Raw genomic sequence first — 18248 nt, forward strand, 5'->3', positions numbered from 1 at the left:
CGAGTTCCTGATTAGATCAAAAATAATGTGCACATCTGTGGTTAACTGACTGGAACAGAATAAACATGGTTAGCAAACAGCTGATATAGCAAACATCTACTTGCTAACAAAAAATCTAGAACAAAAAGTCCATTCATGTTTTGGATAAAAACAAATTCAGTTCAGCTGGTGGGGAGCTGTTAACAGTTAATGTCTGATTCATTCTGAATCAGACATTAACTGTTAACCTCCACCTCCTTTTTACAGGAAAGAGAGAGTCAGCTTGTGAAAACATAGGTAAGGACTGACCATAAGGGCATAAATGAAGAAAAAAAAAGAATGGTTTAAAGCCTTTAAAGAACACTGGAGAGAGAAAAATGCTTCTTTCAGTTTCAGTATTACTCAGGAGAAATAAATAACTGATATATCCAATCCAATCCAATCCATCTTTTTTTATAGAGCACTTCTAAAAACAACAAGGTCAGCCAAAGTGCTGTACACAGCCTATCAAATGTAGAATAAATTACTAATAAGATAAAATAAAATCTGTCTAAGGTGCAAAGGCAATTTATTCCACAGTTTAGGACCCGCGTCAGAGAAGGGACGGTCCCCCAATGAGTTTAAAAACGGAGTAATGTGTTCTCCTTTCTTAGTACCAGTTAGCCAGCAGAAGCATTATGTACAAGCTGCAGTCGTGCAAGTAACGCCTGGCTATCTATGTTTCTGATACACAATTACACACACATCAAATGGCCTGCAGGATCACACAGAGAATGGGATGAAACATGGTGTGTGTGCAGTGTGTGATAGTTCATTGGAATTTCTGAACTTCTAGGGAAATTGGACTTCACAAGAATTCACAGCATCCCTGGAGAGTCTTGTGCTTTTTTTCTACTTAAGCTGGACTGTTAAAGGCTTTTCTTGTAGCAGACAGAGTATTCACCACACTGCCTGCAGGTATTGATTACCTTTCATTTTGCTGTTCACTATTAGTGTTTTGGTGGGATGGGGGTGGGTTGTGTACAACTGATAGAAAATAATATCCTATAGGGGAATTCCAGTGATTTAACTCTGTACTTCTCCAACAACTGAAGACGAGAAACACAAAACACCTAATGTTTAGCATTGCCATCTTTTAATAGTCCCCCCTCTGTTTGCATGACATCACAAGAACATAGAAACTATTGTTTGGGCTTTGTGACACATTTAGAAAGCAGATTTCCACTTTGTTCAGGGTACAGTTCAGGGATTTTCCCACAGATGGTGATATGCGAGTGAATGCCCTAAAAACTACAAACACAGCTTTGTTTTTGATTTTGTCGTGAATACCATCATCAGATATTTTCCTTGACCCTGATGGAAAGTGTTCTTCATGTTGTTTCTAAAATTAAAATACTTACCCCCCCCCCTACCCAAAGAGGATTATCGTGTCAAAAAAATGGTCAAAAAGTTATATATATATATGGGCATTTACAGAAATAACATTTTGTTATTTTATTATAATCCCAAAAATAAACTAAAAATTAGAAATTATTTTTAAGTAACTAACTAAATAATTTCTGCTGGAGAGTTTTGTTTTCTTAAAGGTAAGCAGCCAAAGTACTACTATTGTATTTTAACATTTACAATATTTATCAACTTGTGTGCAATAATCGATCAAGTAAATAACGCATGAATAAAGGAAAATTGTTAGACTTTTCAGTACACTTCTCTACAAAATAAAATTCACAATACAATCCTTTTATTGAATTAGGTGTCAGAAAAAAAATGCAAATTGTTTAACAGTTGCATTATAATAAGATAAGCATCACACATATTAAATACTGTATGTTGGTAAAAGCTGTGCTATACAGAAACAGCAATGCAGGTTAGATATGAACAGCCCTGGACATCTTGTGTAGTCACATCATCATCATTTTGGTAATATGGTCATTTGACTAAATGTTTCCAACTCAAAGTTTTGTTATTGCTCTTTTGATGAACTTTCAACCATATCATACTTTACATGCAACAGAGATCATAGCAACGGAGTTAACATGTCGACATAGCTGAAAGTTACTTAAAAGCCTGTAAGTAGAAGTGTGCATTTGTTTTAACCACATATCAAACATTCAGGAACTATTGCTACAATACTTGATTGATTATTGTGTATATATGTAATATAATGTACAGTGGGAGCCAAAATGATTAGAACACCTAAACAATCTGAAAATACTGATGTTTTTTGCCTGTTTTTTTATTTCATTTCATTCATGTTCATTCAAACATGCAGATGATCGCTCTGAGCACAACAACTATCACTTTTCCAATTAACCTCTCTGGACTAGTTTCAATACATTTCCTGAGAATCACTCTAATATTATCCCATATCTTTTGCAGCTCGAGTCAAAGGCTTTCCTTTGTTTGTACAATTGATCTGTCCGGTTTATTTTTCAACTCTGACTAAATTTGCTCAGTGGGGTTGAGGTCTCGACTTTGAGGGCCCAGTCCATTATTTTCAGTTCTACCAGATTCCTTGTGTCACAGGACATTCTGGCAAAAGTTAGAAGAATGTTTAATGTTTCAATGTCATTCCCTCCACTGGTCTATATTTGTATTTATGTAGCACCTTCCATCTGTATATTACAGCCATGCAGTCACACTCAGTGCTCAATCACACTGCTTACTATAGTTCTGATTTGGATTTTTATTGACACTTATACTCTTGTACTTAATTGTATTTAATGTAACTTGATACCTCTGGTAAAAGAATTTCCTTAGGGATTATTAAAGTTTTATCTTTTCTTATCTTATGTAGTAAGTTACCCATTCCTGAGGCTAAATTGGCAAAGGACACCATAATACAACCCACTCCATGTTGGAAAGCGGCTGTCTTTTTTGTACCTCTCTCTTGCCCTCCGTCTAACATCAGACCACAACACTTTAACCAAATTTATTGTTCTGCTGAGGGCTTTGAATTTATACCTGTTGGTAGAGTGGCCTCACAAACAGCTGACCAACCGTCATGTCACTAAACATTTAATGAGCAGGATCGGCCTTGTACATCCAAAAGAATAAAACAGCTGTGTCTCCTGCATCACCATCATTCTATGAATGAACTTGATTGTGTGACACTTGACAGTGAAAAAGAGCTTGTTTTTATAAAAATAATGACCTAAATCTCCTTATGATGGCTGTATTCTGTGGTTTATAGAGCATAATGATGACTTTATAGATAACTTGTTTTATGGATATTTTAATGTCCAATTCAACAAAAACATCTGAAACCTAAGCTGTTCAGAACTTAACACAAGCATTCTTCATTTCAGCTTAGCTGCTATTGTCTGACACCACCACAGGTTCTAACACCCTTACATCATATTAAAGGGATGCAGCAGTTTCTCATCACATGACACAATCAAATTAATCAAATTCACAGCCATATTTTAACAAAGCAAGGTAACAAAGGCAAGTCCATTAACATTTTGCAGACAATGGCAGCAATTTCAACCAGACTGAGTGCCAGTTTATGGGTCTGAAAGTTAAATCAGTGACCGCGCTGATTTAATGCTGAGAGCTGCTTTTTTGTGTCAGCTTGGACTCCTTTCTGGATCATTTATTTACGCAGAGCAGTTCCAGCTACTTTGTCCTGCTACATAATCACCATTTTTATTATATATTGTTCATCAATTTAATCAAATTCACAGCCATATTTTAACAAAGCAAGGTCATTTGAAAAGTCTTATAGACAAACAGTAGTTTCATGACTTTCTGTAACACCATCCACCTTCCTATGCAATTAATAAGATTCACAAAAGTGGGGTCTCAACAAGGCTTTTAAGGCTTGAGAGAAAGGAAGTGTCATCACCACCAGCAACAGCAGCAGCAGCAGCTCTGTTTTCTGCTGTGTTTCAGTCCAGTGTGAAAGCTGGTTGGCTCCATTCCCTGAAAAAATTCTTTCCGCTGGATTATGCAACAAAAGCAGCAGGAAGAGCAGATAATGAAATAGTCTGATGAAAGGGGCAATGGAGCATAGCACCAGTGGACACTACCATGAGTCACTGAGTAATTATTTCATTAATTTATAAAAATCCTACTGAGATTCCTTTTATGAAATCTGGTTGATGCCAAAGGCAAGTCCATTAACATTTTGCAGACAATGGCAGCAATTTCAACCAGACTGAGTGCCAGTTTATGGGTCTGAAAGTTAAATCGGTGACCGCGCTGATTTAATGCTGAGAGCTGCTTTTTTGTGTCAGCTTGGACTTCTTTCTGGATCATTTATTTACGCAGAGCAGTTCCAGCTACTTTGTCCTGCTACCTAATTACCATTTTTATTAAATATTGTTCATGCACAGGAACTTATATAAGTATATGCACATGCTAGTTGCTTTTTTTTTTTTTACTTCTTGGCAATGAATAGGTTCCTGCTGCAAAAAATTTAGATGAGAACCGCCAATTAGTCCTGGCCAACATGTCTCATTTATCTGCAAAGCCACTGGCACAGAGGAGTGAACCCAAATAGTTGTGTCAGACTACGGTACATTCATTTTTAATGGTGTGATGAGGCCCTGTTAGCACCCAGTATTAACACGTCCAAGTAGAGATGTCAATGCACCCAAAAAGAATGAACAGAACTTTACCCACCAAGCCTTTCAGTGCTTCCTCCAATACACAATTTTAATGTGTATCATTGCTGAGTTTCTTGGCTTTTAGATGGTGAGGTCATAGCTCAGTTTTGATCCTGTGCATCAGGTCTTTCTGGTCCACCATGTCTGTCTGCCTGTTCCACCGGTGGTAGGCCAGCAGGGCGATGTTCTTGGCAGCTACCGAGCTCATCTCCATGGCACTGCCAGCCCACTCGATGCCATTTAGGTAGTATAGATTGGGGTGAAGCTCAACAGGTGGCAGTCCCTGGCTGCTGCCATACTGGGGGTAGGCTTGCCACTCTGTCACCTGCACTGAGTAGTACGACCTAAAATTAAAAGGGACATTAAAGAAGAAAAATTTTCTGAGATTTTTTTTTTACTTTGACAGAATCCTTTACCAGGAAAGAAATAGCTGACCTGAACAGGGTTTTGAGCTGAGGCTTGTCCAGCAGTTGTGGTGAGAACACTTTGTAGACTCCAGCCTCCTGCGGCTGCTTACGCCGGAAGCCTGTTGAGATGTTAACAGGACAAACGCTAGCCACGCTGTTGAAGAACAGATCGGGTGTCTCGGTTGTCAGGACACTGGCGAAGGGGAAAAGACGCGGGTCCGGAAAACCAAAGAAGGAGGTGTTGAGGTAGCCGTGGACAATGGTTGCTACAGTGCTGTGATAGTTGCCCGGCAGCTGGTCAAAGGGTGGTGTGAATCCCTCGAACTGGACTCCAGACCTGACACTGGCCTGGAGTGGTGTCGCCAACACTACAATATCATACACCTCTAAACCAGTCCCTGATGCTGTGGTGAAGTTCAGCTGATATTGGAGCACCTCTCCTATATAATAAAATATAATATAATGAATACAACAGATCAATACATGCAGGCTCAAGAGCTTGACTGAATGAGATATAGGAAGAGAGTCAATCATACAGATTGTTTTTGTGGGTGAGAGCATTTGAGATGCAAAGGATTGAAAGCTCTGAGCCTGATGGAAGTCATAAAGGCAGGGGGGCTTCTAAAGAATACGGAAGTGTACAGTGTGTAAATACAGCATGAAGAGAAGCTTAAAGGCACTAAGGCATCATAAAATCAATAATGCATTTTTTCAGGACAACAGTGGTAATTTGTTATTTGTAGGGAATAAATATTACAGGGGACTGATTTTTTTTTACCAGGTAAAATTTGAGGAGGAAGATATTATACTATAGGCTATTATACTAGCATGCACACACACACAATATAACTGAATGATTTTCTTACAGGATCCATTTTAGGGTGGAGTACCTGAGTGGATGGGGGAGATGGAGTTGACTTGCCCCTGCAGCAGGTTAGCATTGGCCATTTTCAGAAGGCCAGAACACACTAGCTTGTTCCCTCCTTCCACCGCCCACAGGTTGTTCTGGGCACCCGCTAAAGAAACAGCGCCTGAAACACACACAGACATGCACACAGACACACACACAGTCACTCATAAAAGACAGTGCCAAGTGCTATAAACCAATTATCAGCTGCCCACACACTTTCCTGTTCTCTCGCTCCCATAGGCCACCCCCTCCTCTCACCTTGCTTTCCTCTTTTCTATTCTCGAATCCCAGCTCCTCCCATCCTCGTCTCATGTACTTCGTTTCTTTTCCTTCCTCTCTCCTGACCTACATCAGCAGGAACGTAGATATTCAGCTCATAACAGGCCCCTAAATTCTCTACCGCCTGTCTGGTCTCTTTCCTATTCATCACCCCTTTTCCGTTATCACCATCATCCAGCTGACCTACAAAGGCAGGGATGCTGACGTTCTGTCCATAGTTGATCCTCATCACGGGTGCAATGACCTCATCAATGAAGCGCTGAGACACACCCAGCTCCAGCAGAGAATCAGAGAGTGGTCTCCGGGTCATATTGATGAAACCGCTTCCCCCAAGAGAGTCCAACAGCTCCTCAACGGAGCTGAAGGCGTAGCCATGGGCCTGGTACTTGTAGATCCTTTATTGTACATGCACACAAAACAAATGATTCAAAATTAATCATAGCAGTCAGTGTTTTTTTTCCCCTAAAACCTAACTAATGTTGCCATGAATAACCATATATCCTCTGTCTGTCAGAGAGACAGAATAAGGCTCTCTGTTGTTGACAGAGACCGCAAGAAAGACAAGAGTGATACAGAGATAAACCATTTCCTGAGGGAGGAAAGCGATGTCGGTGAATGGTGGAGGAAGCGGAGGAATGAGAAAGTGAAAATCTAAACCTAGTTCATATTTCAAGCAGAGACATTATTAAAGCAAAAACAATTTGATGTATTGTTGAGTTTTTGCACAAGATGATACCTGAAATATAATTCCATCACACTATACTTTATTATTTTGTTATAAGAGGATGAGGAGGTGTGGAATTGCGTTACAGTGGGTCTTATTTGCATTGGCAAATTCCAGGCAGATGGCTGTCTATATTTATGCAGAGCCAATGCTTGCAAAGTCACTGAGTGAGTCAAAGATTTTGCAATGATTAAGGCTGCAAAAACCTGAGGCACAGGAAATGATAAATATCTCAAAATAGTCTTCATCCACTGCAACAGTGGAAGGCAGTGTTATGCATTTATTCTATACCACAGAAGCTTGACTGCAAACTTTCTGCTCTACTATTAAAGAGTTCGACTGCATAGATGCACTGAGAGCTGTACAATTATCTTTTTTACTTTGATCCACAATTTTGTCAACTGCCCCACAACCTCACAGCTACATTCTGTTATTCACACAGCATCTCAAGCAGGTGTTGACAGTAAACAACAATTTATATTTCTGGTTTACCTCATAAATTTCTCCATAATTTCTTCCACCCACATCTGCAGACGTATGAAGCTGATTCCATAGCGCCACCACAGTCGAAACAGGTCCAGCAGGTACCAGTCTGTCTCTTCCAGAATCATCTCGTCACCGTTAAAAACTGCTGTCTTTCCCGCCACGCTGCGACGATACTTTAAACCTTTAAGGGTCAACAAAGGATGATGCACACAGATACAGCATGCATAGAAATATGATTCCAGAAGGGGACACACACACATCACAACTTACCCAGCTGTTTGACAAACTCCTGCATGTGGAGGTTTAGGGAGTGAATGATGGAGCCTCCAGACTCGTAGTCATTATGATTGACAGTAACGGTGGCAAGACGGCCTCCGACCTCACCCTTCTCGAACACGTCCACCTGGACTTCGGGACCAAAGTGCTGCCTCAGGAAATGGGCCGTGGCACTGCCTCCTATTCCCGCCCCAACCACCGCTGAAGTGAACAGAGAAGAAAAGTCAAGCAAGATCATAGTGAGAAGGAATCTACTGAACTATATCTGGATGCTTAAGGACCCAGCATCCCACATCAGGCTGCAGGCTAATGTTAGCTAAACTCAGTGGCTTGCTATACCATGTGAGCACACACTGCTTTCTTTCCTTGCCTATTTTTGACGGCGGAGCTCCGTCGACATGAGCAGATCTGTCTGGTTCTCCAACAGCCGACCAGGCTGCCAGCAAGAAGGCGAAAACAGGGAGCAGAATGACGCCCATGGTGGCAACACAGAAAGGGATGACCGAGCGGGAGAGGAGGCGAGCGAGTGCAGTTTCGGCGACCGTTACCCTCGCTTAATATTACATGAGGTTAGCTTAATTCCTGTCTTCATGCTACAGTCAGAGTTCTTGGAACATCAATAACATGTCGGATGAAATTAAACGGAACAAAAGCAAGTTTTGAATGAGTTGGGGACCCCTGACAAAGGGTGGTTTGACGATGATGCTGATCAGTCGCGACCGTTTACATCCACTTCCGGCAATATCATGTGACCAGAATGGCTGCGATGTTCGACCAATCGGAATGATTAGAGCAGGTCCCAGGCAGGTAATAACCCCTTCGGTGACATGTAATTCTTTAATTTTAGGAAAAAACAATTCCTTATCGAAAAGTCATTATTATTAAGGTTATTTATCATCACTGCTAGTTTCAGTGGATGTCACATTAGCATTTAAATGATGAATGATAAGGCACATGTCAGTTGTTAATTAAAAAACACAGTACAGCATGTTGAAAAAACAATGGAAGTTGCCTTTATTTCATTCAACAGAGTCTGCTGAGACATCGGAGTAAATCACTCCGCATCAACGAACATTCACACTGAGCCGCCGAAACAATGACTGGCACAGTGGAGCAGTAAGGCTTAAGGACGCCTCAAACACATGCGCACATCTCACATACGTACACACTCACGCACAACTTCATTTACATCAGCTATCTTACACTGCTGCTCAGACAGCAGCCTGATCACTATCCCCTCTCTCTCTAATGTGGGCAGTCAGAGGTGAGAGGTCAAGGGTCACAGGAACACCTTGAGATCAGGTAACTTCTGTCCCCTGCTGTTGGTTTTAAATGCAGGGCTATTTTAGGGCTAAGAGTTGACATAACACAGAGACATTAACTGTTCATCTCTATGGTACATCTCTAAGCAACATAACCCCAGCATTAACACTGCAAGGCCAGCTGTGGGCCTGGAGGGCGGGATTCAGGGGATGCTGAAGGGGAGGTCATGCTCTGGCCAAAGGGCGCTCGAGGAGTAGGGCTGGCCAAGATGGTAATGTGATTGGTCACTTAGTAGAGCGCCGGGTGGGCTCAGAGGCGGTAGGAGGTGGCGGAGGGCCACGGCGGTCTAGGTCTTCAATATAAAACATGATGAGCTTCCTGCGCTCCTCAGGAACACACTCCAACACGAGGTACCTCTTGTCATTCTGAAGGATCTTCTCCACATCTTTCAGATGCTGCTCTGACTCCTGGATCAGCTTTCTTGACCTGGAGGAAGGGAGACAGACAGACATAAGTCACTCAGAAGCAGGATGCTAATACTTAGAACTTCTCAGTGCTCTTTAAAATATTACAGCTGCTGCTCATATCTAAACTCATGTCTCTTGATTAGATGTCTAGATCTGGTTCAGTCTTGATTTTACATTTTTTTTAAACCAAAGTTATTAAATGCAGTATTTTAAAAACAGGGACTAAAAGTTAGAGGACACACCTGTATGTGATGAACTTTGTCTCTTTCAGCAGCGTTCTGAAGTCAGCCTTGGCTGTGATGTATTTGTCCTTGATGTAGTCTTCAAACTCCCGCTGTCGCTTCTACAAAGACAAATGAACACACCAGACATCACAACTCTACAAATTTGATGTGTTTAGTGTGTACTTACAGTCATAGCATGAAAAAAGAAGCATGGGTGAGAATAGTTATATTACATAATCCAAGGATTTTTGTACATATGGCAAAGTAGGAACATAAAAATTATACAAAGGTAAAAGGTCTTACTCTGTCACTGGAAGAGAATTTAATACAGCGAGGATCCTCCTTGATGACCTTCTTTACCTCCTTCCAGGTGGTTGTCAGAGTGATCTACAATAGAAACCAAAACAAATTACAAATCACTGGTAACATTTCCAAAGGATATTGTTCATTTTTTTTAGATTTAAGTTTTTGTTTACATTTCTCACCATGCTGGTCTCGTCTAGTAGCTGCCTGAAATGTTCTTTCTTCTTCTTAGCTAGAGCTTCTACGTGTTCGTTAAACAGCTTCTCCTTCTCCTCTCTCTCCAGCAGTGATGCAGATTCCCAGCGATGGTCCTTCCGCAGGTTACGACGTGTGTCTGACCATGTTGCATCCGAAGACCGGACCTGATTAGTGAATAAACAAAAAACAAATAAATTCTGTGTGATCAAGGTTTTGGGTAAAAGTATTTACTCTCACACTACATTTAACAAACCTTGTTAAACATTAAAAACTGACTGACTTGAATGCAAATTCAAATATGAAATGTGGGACTAAGAAAAGAGCACCTTACCATATCAGACATGAGAGCTTTGAAATGCTGGATGGCCTCCTCCCTCTTGTGCTGCTCCCTCTCCCGGTCAATCTCTTTGGTCTGTTCTGATCGGGCCTTCTGCACCTCCCGCTCCCTCTCTCTGAGACTGGCCTCAATGCGAGCCTGCCGCTCCATTTCTCTTTCTTTTTCAATGTCCACGCTCTGTATGAATACAGTTAGGTGTTCTTATGTGTTTGATACAGATGCTTTTATCCATGTATGAACAGTTACTCTTAAGTAAATCAAAAATCACATAATTGAAACCCACCTTGGCTTGCTTTTCCATGAACTGTTTAAAGAGTTCCTCTCTTAATGCAGAGCTCTCCACAGCCTTGTATCGTGGATCTGTCTCTAGCCTTTCTTTCACCTTGCTCCACCTCTGGCCTCCCTCTATGTGCTGCTCACTTAAGAGATCGAAAAAATCTTGTCTGACCTGGGAGAAAACCAACACACCAACCTTAGTTAGAAATCCCCTCACAGCCTGTGAAAATGAATGAAATTCAGTAACTTGCTGACTTAAGAATCAATCAACTGCTAATGCTCTTTGCTTGAGATAATGTGTGATGATGTGTGAGTGAGTGAGTGACTGATACCTTCTCTCCTCTGGATTTGGAGTCTTCTTTCTCTCGCTTTCTCATTGCGGTCATATATTCAACAAAGATAGCTTCCCTGTCCTTCATCTTTTCTATGGTTTTAAATCGTGGATCTCTACCGTGCTTCACGGCAAATTCGCTAAATGTTGTTCTATAAAAAAACAAAACAAAACCAAAAAAAGCAACATCAGCATCTCACATAATAAAATTAACAGTTACAAATGAATCTCACAAGTGTAAAATGATACAAAAATGTCTGTTACATTATGTATAGAATATCATTTTAACAAAGATTTTTATGTAAAACACACCTTGGAGTGAGCTTTGCCTCCTCCATCATCCTCCTGAACTCATCTTTGGCCTGCATCAGCTTGTTCTTCTTCTCCTTCCTCTCTTCCTCTGCTCGCGTCTTCACATACTGGTCAAATACCTGATGAAGATGAGATCTCAAGATTAGGATCAGAAAACTCTAAACTTTGACACAATACGTTGGGAGATCTTAATACTTTATGAAGGGAGAGGAACCGAACCTGTTTCCTTTCTTTTGGGTTGAGCAGAAGGTATCGTGGGTCAAACACAATCTTGTGAAGCTCTTTGTCCCAGGTTGAGAACGCAGAAACCTACAATGTGGGACAGATGACAATAGCATTAAAAAGAAAACAAAACCCAATATTAATTCGTCACTATGTCCAGCAGAAATAAAATGAGTAACAGTTTATGACATCCTTCAAATGTACTGTACCCCTCTCTCCAGCAGCATTTCTCTGAATTGGGTCATCCTGGCCTCTAGTGGCACTATAGCTCTTTCTCTGGCAGCTCTGAGCTCTGCCTCCATTGCTGCCTCTTTCTCCAAGTCTGCCTCTTTCACATCCTCTTTCCTGTGATTCACAAAGATCAAAAAATTAAAAGGCAAAATGAAAAGAGAATTACAGAGAAAAACAGAGAAAAATATTATCTTATTAAAAGAGATGGAGCACCTCTTGTGTTTTGCAGTACGAGTAGACTTACTTCCTCTTTTTGGCTTTGGTTGGCTCTTCATCCTGATTCTCTTCAATAGCCATGTTTATTTCTGGCTCCTCTTTACTGATAACTGAGTATAAACACACAAACAGAAAAATACACACAGTTATGACCCCTGTTTACATCCACTGGTACTGGCACTGTGCACTTACGAGTATAAACAATAAAAGGGCTAAAACAGATATCTTAAATTTCTGAGTGACTAGATATAAGTGAGTTTGTCCACACCTGTCTTCTTGTTGTCCTCCAGACCTCTCTTGTGTGGTGGCTCCTGGATGTGCTTGTCAACATCTGCTCGACCAACCAGTTCTTCGGGCCGGTCCCACATGGACAGTCTCGTTGTTGGGTTGTAGAAGAAGACGCGATCATCACCCGTCCATACCACACACCTGATTTAAATGAATAGGGAATAAAAAAAAGAAAAGGAACTTAATTTCCATGAAATGAGGAGAAGATATTAAGTGTGTGCTCAGATGTGGGGTGCGTACCATGGTGTTCCAGGGATGGGGTTGGTGGCTATGGGCCTGGCTTTCTGAGCTGCTTTCTCCTCCTCTGTCATTTCTTCTTCTTTGCGCTCCTTGCCAAAAAAGAAGATACTATTAAATACAATTTGCTTTACTCCAGTTTATCAAACTCAATAAATTAAAAAAATTATAATGCAAATGGATGTATTATAAGTAGTCCTATCCTTTTTTCCATGTCAGTTTTCTGGTTTAAATTGGTAATTCTAATATTCACACACCTCCTTGTCATTATTAGCGTTTTCTAATTTGTTCTCCTCATCCTCCATCTCCATGGCCTCTGCTTCCTCTTGCGCCAGGCGCTCCTTGATCTTTTCTGCTTCTCTTTCTAGAGGAAGGGAGAGCGAAAAGTCATGCACACTTAGTAGGAGTAGTGTTCTTACGTGATCTGTATTATCAAAATCCAATCTGACAGAGCATAGCTCATCACATCAGCATTGCCTACCTTTCTCCAAAACAGCCTGTGGTTTCTCCCAGGTGGACTCCAGTGTCCGGTTGTTGTAGTAGTATGTTTTCCCATCAGCTGTTTTGTACTCTGACCACTCAGGGAGTTGCAATGATCCAGCAATGGAGGCAGGACCTGCTGAGAGTGCCAGCTGGGGGTGCATCATGGAAACTAAAGGCGGGCCCATACCAGGAAGCATGCCTGTCATTTGTCAGAGAAGAAAGACACAGAGCATGGTTGGCTAAGAGTTATCCCAATGTCCGAGTTACACTGACTACACTGCCTTTAGTTAATACACCAACAAGTAAGATGTCTTCATCCTGGTTCCTAACTAAAAATCAAAAACATATACTAGCAAACTAAAAGTATAGAAAAACTAAAAGGAAAAAAAAACAGTTCCTTCTTTGAGTACAAGTTTCTGTGTAGTACTGTGTAGTGATGAAGTTGAGTAGGTCAGAGAAATGTGTGGGATACTATTTGATTGTGGCTATCTACAGACCTGGAAGGAACAATGATTTGAGAACAGACACAGGCCACATACAAAAAGCAGTGACCACACACATATAACCATGCCACACAGGAGGACAACCACATGACCACAACATGTAGCCCTAACTCTAAGCGCAAATAAACAAGGGTAGCTAGCATTATAGACCTGCACTAAAAAAAAGACGGGTCTCTTTTTCAAGGTGTTTACGATCAACATGCCCAAAAATGCGTTTTTCTAACAACAAACATAGATCTGAGTGCTGCTAAACTAAAGTTTTTCCATCACAGTGTCTACCGGAACACACAAACAAGTGCAATTAACATCAGTGTGCTATGTAATATGTCAATGTTACATGTGAATTAATAAGACTTCTTTTACCTGTCTAGAAACACATCTTAAAAGTAAGTTGTTACTGACAACTTTACTACTATGTGTCACTTAAATTCACGGTACACCAAAGTGTTCATTTCCCATCTGTGAGTATAATGGCAGTCATACTGCATCTTCTCTGTCTAGTGGAATGAAAGATTTCACCACTGTACACCGAATGGATCATGTTCACAGCATTCAGCACCATGCCACTGATTGAGGGTCCCATTATATACACCATGTGACGCATGTAGACATCATTCACTACCATGCCATCTACTGTAGGTCTGGGAGGCGAGCGGCAGGGTGTTTACCGTTGGCGCTGGGGCCTGCCTTTACACAGGGTGCACCAACTATCTGCATCATTGCTACACCTGCAAGAACAACGGACAAGCAAGCATCTGGTTGAACACAGCAGGACACTAGACATCAGCTACCGTGATGTACGAGTTTGCGCGTGACCCCACTCAGACAAAGACACACCCAAATTTTGGAACACAGTCTGTCAGTCTCAAATGTTTATATGCCTCTAATGTATTTAAAGTCATTAGGAAAGCACACAGTGTATATGCTACATCAAAGTCTAACCTAGGGTTTATCTAGAGTTGGTTAACTAACAGGTGTAGTAGAAAGACAGGCAAGAATGTCTGCATAACAACACCACAAATCTCAAAGTCAACCAGGAAGCTCCCAGTCCAAATTTGTTTCTAAAAGACAATGTGACCTTATCTGACTTGGTTTTGTGTGACACTTAATTAAAATTACACAAAATTAAGAACTGCAGCTGGAGTCTGGAGTTACCCTCATTTTTGGTAATCAAAACCTCAACTATATATTTCCACAGAGATTATAAAGCCAATTTCTGTTGTCACAAGATATTATCACATTAATCAGCCAAGGTAGTACCAGCTAAAAATAACAGGTTCCTACAAGAACATTGTGTGCACTGCTAAGAGAGTATTTTGCAAGCTTGAACAGAATTCAGTATCACTATATCCAACACAACTAAAATAGTTCCCCTTGCTGAGGTCTTTGTATTGTGTTGCGTAAAGGAAACACCCAAAAGCTGTGGCAAACAAAACACAGTAAATATGTGCTAATTGCATGTGCTACTGTAGGACAGATTTAGAACTAGTTATTCCTATTATAACTTCATTTTCACCTGGTAGAGGGATGTGCATGCCTGGCAAAGGCACCCTGAAAGGTGGCACCATGACAGGGGGGAAGGCAGGTATGGCTGCGGTGGGCTGGGCCACACTGTGAGGCAGAGCTGCTGGCAGCAGAGGCACGGTCTGCACTGCCGTAACAGGTGATGGCACCGTGGAAACAGTCACCACAGTGACTGGAGACACTGCAACAGTTGAGGTCACTGTCGGGATAGGGGTGAGGTCTGCTACAACTGTGGCTTTTGGGAATAAAAACACAAAATAGGACTGTTAGTGTTATACATGCGTTTATGCTTAACATCATATAAAAGAGTGTGTGTTTACCTGCAATGGACACAGAGGGGGAGGGGGTAGTGATGGAGTCTGGACTGGATGTGAGTGCGTTGGAGGGGGTTGTGGATGAGGCCTGTGTAGGGGAGCCTGCTGCTGTGCTGGCGGTAGTATTAACACTGCTTGAGCTGCCAGCTGCAGTCGCCCCCGCACTCACACCTGATCCTGCAGCTCCCGCAACAAGAAGAGGGTTGAGTTCAGACTGCTGGATAATCTTTACACCATCTGGTTTAGTCCACGCAGATTCTCTGGTCCTGGCATTGTAGTAATATGTCTAATGAAAAGATAAAAGAAAAGACAGCGGCAGGTAAAATAGTAAGCAGATGAAATAAGCGAGATGATAAATTGTAGACTGTAGAAGTTTAGATTTTTTTTCAATTTGTTTTTCACACGCTCCTGTATTTGGAAATGCAATCAAAAGAACAGACTAACCAGTTTAAACCTCTGCACGCACTTATACATGGTTTGACCGTACCTTTCCCTCTGGTGTCTTGTTCTCTACCCATATCTCCTCTGCAGGGTTGAGTGCAGGGTTTCCAGATGAAGGAACAGGGGGCATCCCAGGTGGAAATATCATCCCAGGAGGAGGTGGCAGATTACCAATAGGAGGAGGAAGGAACGGTGGTCTCTGTAAAAAAAAAGAATAATCCTTGCATTTAGTCTTTAAATAGTGACAAGGAGTCCTGAGGCTCCAAATTACCTTCTTGCTAACCAGTCTGCCTGAATTTAATACAGGAAGTTAGTGTATAACTATTGTATTATTCAATGAAAAATTAAAAACAAAATCAAACAATGGCGTGGTGGAAACAAGATAGATTCTATTCAGTTTTTTAATGTAAGCTTGAGTCACTGTTGCACTGTAAATGTAGACCTAGCATGACATATTTCAAATTGATCAGAAGCAGTCCTTTCATTCAAACTAGTCTAATCGATATGTTGCCATATGTTGCCAACATTAAATAAATTTAAAACTCCTGCTTACTAATTTGCAAACATCGAATTATAGTTTAAAATGCTTAAAATGCAAAAGCAACATTACAATTCAAGGACAATGCAAGTTGTACACAAATGGGAACACAGTCACCTGTAGATGGGGAGGTCCAATGGGTGGCGGCATGCCTCCTGGTGGTGGGATGGGTGGCATGTTGGGGTCAAAAGGTGGACGTGCAAACGGCGGTCGTGGCGGTGGTCCTCTCATCATCCCAAAAGGTGGTGGTGGTGGCCTAAGAAGTGGTGGTGGGCCACGAAGCACAGGGGTCTGGGCGGGCGCAGGTGCTGGTGCAGGAGCAGGACCGCGGAACCGCACGGCCTGCTGCACCATTCTAGTATGAAGAACAACACTTAACTATTAACATAAAATGATGCCAACTTGCTATTAAATTGTCAACCAAAATTTTATTTTTTTAAACCTTCTTTAAACCTTTACATTATTGAAGCCTAATTATTACATATGTAATTAAGATGTTACCAGCTTCTCTAACACATCTCTCCCAAGAGGAAAACAACAAACACACCTACAAAAGCAGCACCGTCAGTATTTGTAGATCAGACCTGCATACCATAATTTAGTGCCGATTCATAGTCCAGACAGTTTGTACAATGAATGACGCTATAGAATAAGCTACCAGGTTTCAACATTATATTGTAATTTTTGCCGTTTCTGTGAACCCACATCAAGCCGAGGTTGTGTAATAATGTTTTATTGGGGCTGTTCTGAATAAGCTTTAAAGATACATTATTAATGAAGACAAACATTGTCGTGTATCTTTTGGATGTTAATTAAGGCGCTGTTCGTGAAGTGACTCCAATCCCCTGAACATACGTTCAGCCACAACTCAATCAAAAATGTAAAGACGTCATTTGCTAACTTGGCTAGCAGAATCCCTGTTCATTCAAAGCACTTTAGTGGTGTGCCGTTGCTTACCAATGAGTATAGCATAGCTTAGCTAGCAGGCTATTTGCTGTGCAAAAAGTGCATCCTATGTTCAGAACCTTCTATTAACACAGACAAATGAGACGGTGGGCTGGGAAGCCCGGTAGGAGAGGCAAACAGCTGTCTGTGTTTAATGTGACTGCCCATGTTTACCGCGTGCCACCAGCGTAGACGATGCAAACCGCTTGCCACCACAAGCTAGTTAGCGAGAAGCTAGTTAGCTGGCGTGGCTACATTCAAAAGTAAAACCACAGTTTATTACAAACGCTAAAAGAAATACAACGCGTATTAGCTGCATATGAAATGCAGACTTGTGTTTAATATAACGCCCCACTGGTATTCATATAAACACTTTATTTACTATTATCTGACCTGTTGTCGTTGAACCCGAGAGTCTCGCTGTCTGTCTGGTCCGCCATTACAGGAAAATGTAACGACTGTCTTCCTGGAAACGCCCCTAGGTGGAGTCTACTTCTCGTATTGGCTAAGATCAGCTGTCAATCACACAGCGGTTTGATTTGTGTGAGCCCTGATTGGATGCAGGTTATCTCGCGAATGTTCATTCACTGGCCCGGTGTGCCATTTTTCCCGATGCCTTTGTTCAGTCAATTCAGAAGTTTATGATAAGGAGGTCCCATTTTTTTCACACTTAGGGTAAGTTTAAGAAAGGTATTTTGCATATTTCCGGTATTTTGTGTGTCAGCTGTTCTTTGTGCACTTCTGGAAGAAGGGCCCACTGTCCTAGAGTTAAAATTATTTGGCACTTTATTATTATGTCTCATTTTACCTTTAAATAATAAGAATACAGCGTTAAATGAAGAGTCCTGTAAATTATACCATGTTTGAAATATTTAGAGTACAGTAATATAGTTAGAGTACAGGTCATCGTGTACTCTAACTCTA

At 41.3% G+C, this 18248-nt stretch overlaps 2 protein-coding genes across 7 annotated transcripts; both read right to left on the bottom strand.

Annotated features, from left to right (window-relative positions):
• Positions 1-4279: 4279 nt before the first annotated feature.
• On the bottom strand, positions 4280-8396 carry pcyox1l (prenylcysteine oxidase 1 like). Its single transcript, XM_028422251.1, has 7 exons — positions 8042-8396; positions 7666-7872; positions 7402-7576; positions 6369-6580; positions 5887-6027; positions 5025-5436; positions 4280-4933 (listed from the first exon to the last, which is right to left on the bottom strand). The coding sequence occupies exons 1-7, from the start codon at positions 8148-8150 to the stop codon at positions 4684-4686; spliced, it is 1506 nt and encodes a 501-aa protein (XP_028278052.1). The 5' UTR covers positions 8151-8396; the 3' UTR covers positions 4280-4683.
• A 265-nt stretch (positions 8397-8661) lies between these two features.
• On the bottom strand, positions 8662-17786 carry tcerg1b (transcription elongation regulator 1b (CA150)). 6 transcript variants are annotated; one of them, XM_028421920.1, is made up of 21 exons: positions 17718-17786; positions 16497-16734; positions 15888-16040; positions 15407-15686; positions 15079-15321; positions 14231-14290; positions 13058-13258; positions 12834-12940; positions 12580-12665; positions 12320-12480; positions 12080-12161; positions 11814-11949; positions 11602-11691; positions 11383-11501; positions 11072-11222; positions 10747-10911; positions 10458-10640; positions 10111-10290; positions 9929-10012; positions 9644-9744; positions 8662-9420 (listed from the first exon to the last, which is right to left on the bottom strand). In XM_028421920.1, exons 1-21 carry the CDS (start codon positions 17762-17764, stop codon positions 9219-9221), a joined length of 3069 nt encoding a protein of 1022 aa, XP_028277721.1. In that variant the 5' UTR covers positions 17765-17786; the 3' UTR covers positions 8662-9218. The 6 variants fall into 6 exon arrangements, with proteins under 6 accessions (XP_028277721.1, XP_028277719.1, XP_028277718.1 ...); XM_028421918.1 differs by having other exon boundaries at positions 10102-10290; XM_028421917.1 differs by having other exon boundaries at positions 10102-10290; positions 12580-12668.
• Positions 17787-18248: the final 462 nt, after the last annotated feature.

Source organism: Parambassis ranga, chromosome 14 (genome assembly GCF_900634625.1).
Source record: "Parambassis ranga chromosome 14, fParRan2.1, whole genome shotgun sequence".
NCBI classification, from domain to species: Eukaryota; Metazoa; Chordata; class Actinopteri; family Ambassidae; genus Parambassis; species Parambassis ranga.

Excerpts from the sequence above, each read along its gene's own strand:
- pcyox1l (XM_028422251.1), bottom strand. The coding sequence starts at position 8,150 with ATGGGCGTCATTCTGCTCCCTGTTTTCGCCTTCTTGCTGGCAGCCTGG. Across the intron at positions 7,873-8,041 it reads AGCTCCGCCGTCAAAAATAG|CGGTGGTTGGGGCGGGAATA; the intron begins GCAAGGAAAGAA and ends TGTTCACTTCAG. Across the intron at positions 6,581-7,401 it reads ATTATGGAGAAATTTATGAG|GATCTACAAGTACCAGGCCC; the intron begins GTAAACCAGAAA and ends TGTACAATAAAG.
- tcerg1b (XM_028421917.1), bottom strand. The coding sequence starts at position 17,764 with ATGGCGGACCAGACAGACAGCGAGACTCTCGGGTTCAACGACAACAG. Across the intron at positions 12,162-12,319 it reads GGAGGACAACAAGAAGACAG|TTATCAGTAAAGAGGAGCCA; the intron begins GTGTGGACAAAC and ends GTTTATACTCAG. Across the intron at positions 9,745-9,928 it reads AATTCTCTTCCAGTGACAGA|AAGCGACAGCGGGAGTTTGA; the intron begins GTAAGACCTTTT and ends TTGTCTTTGTAG.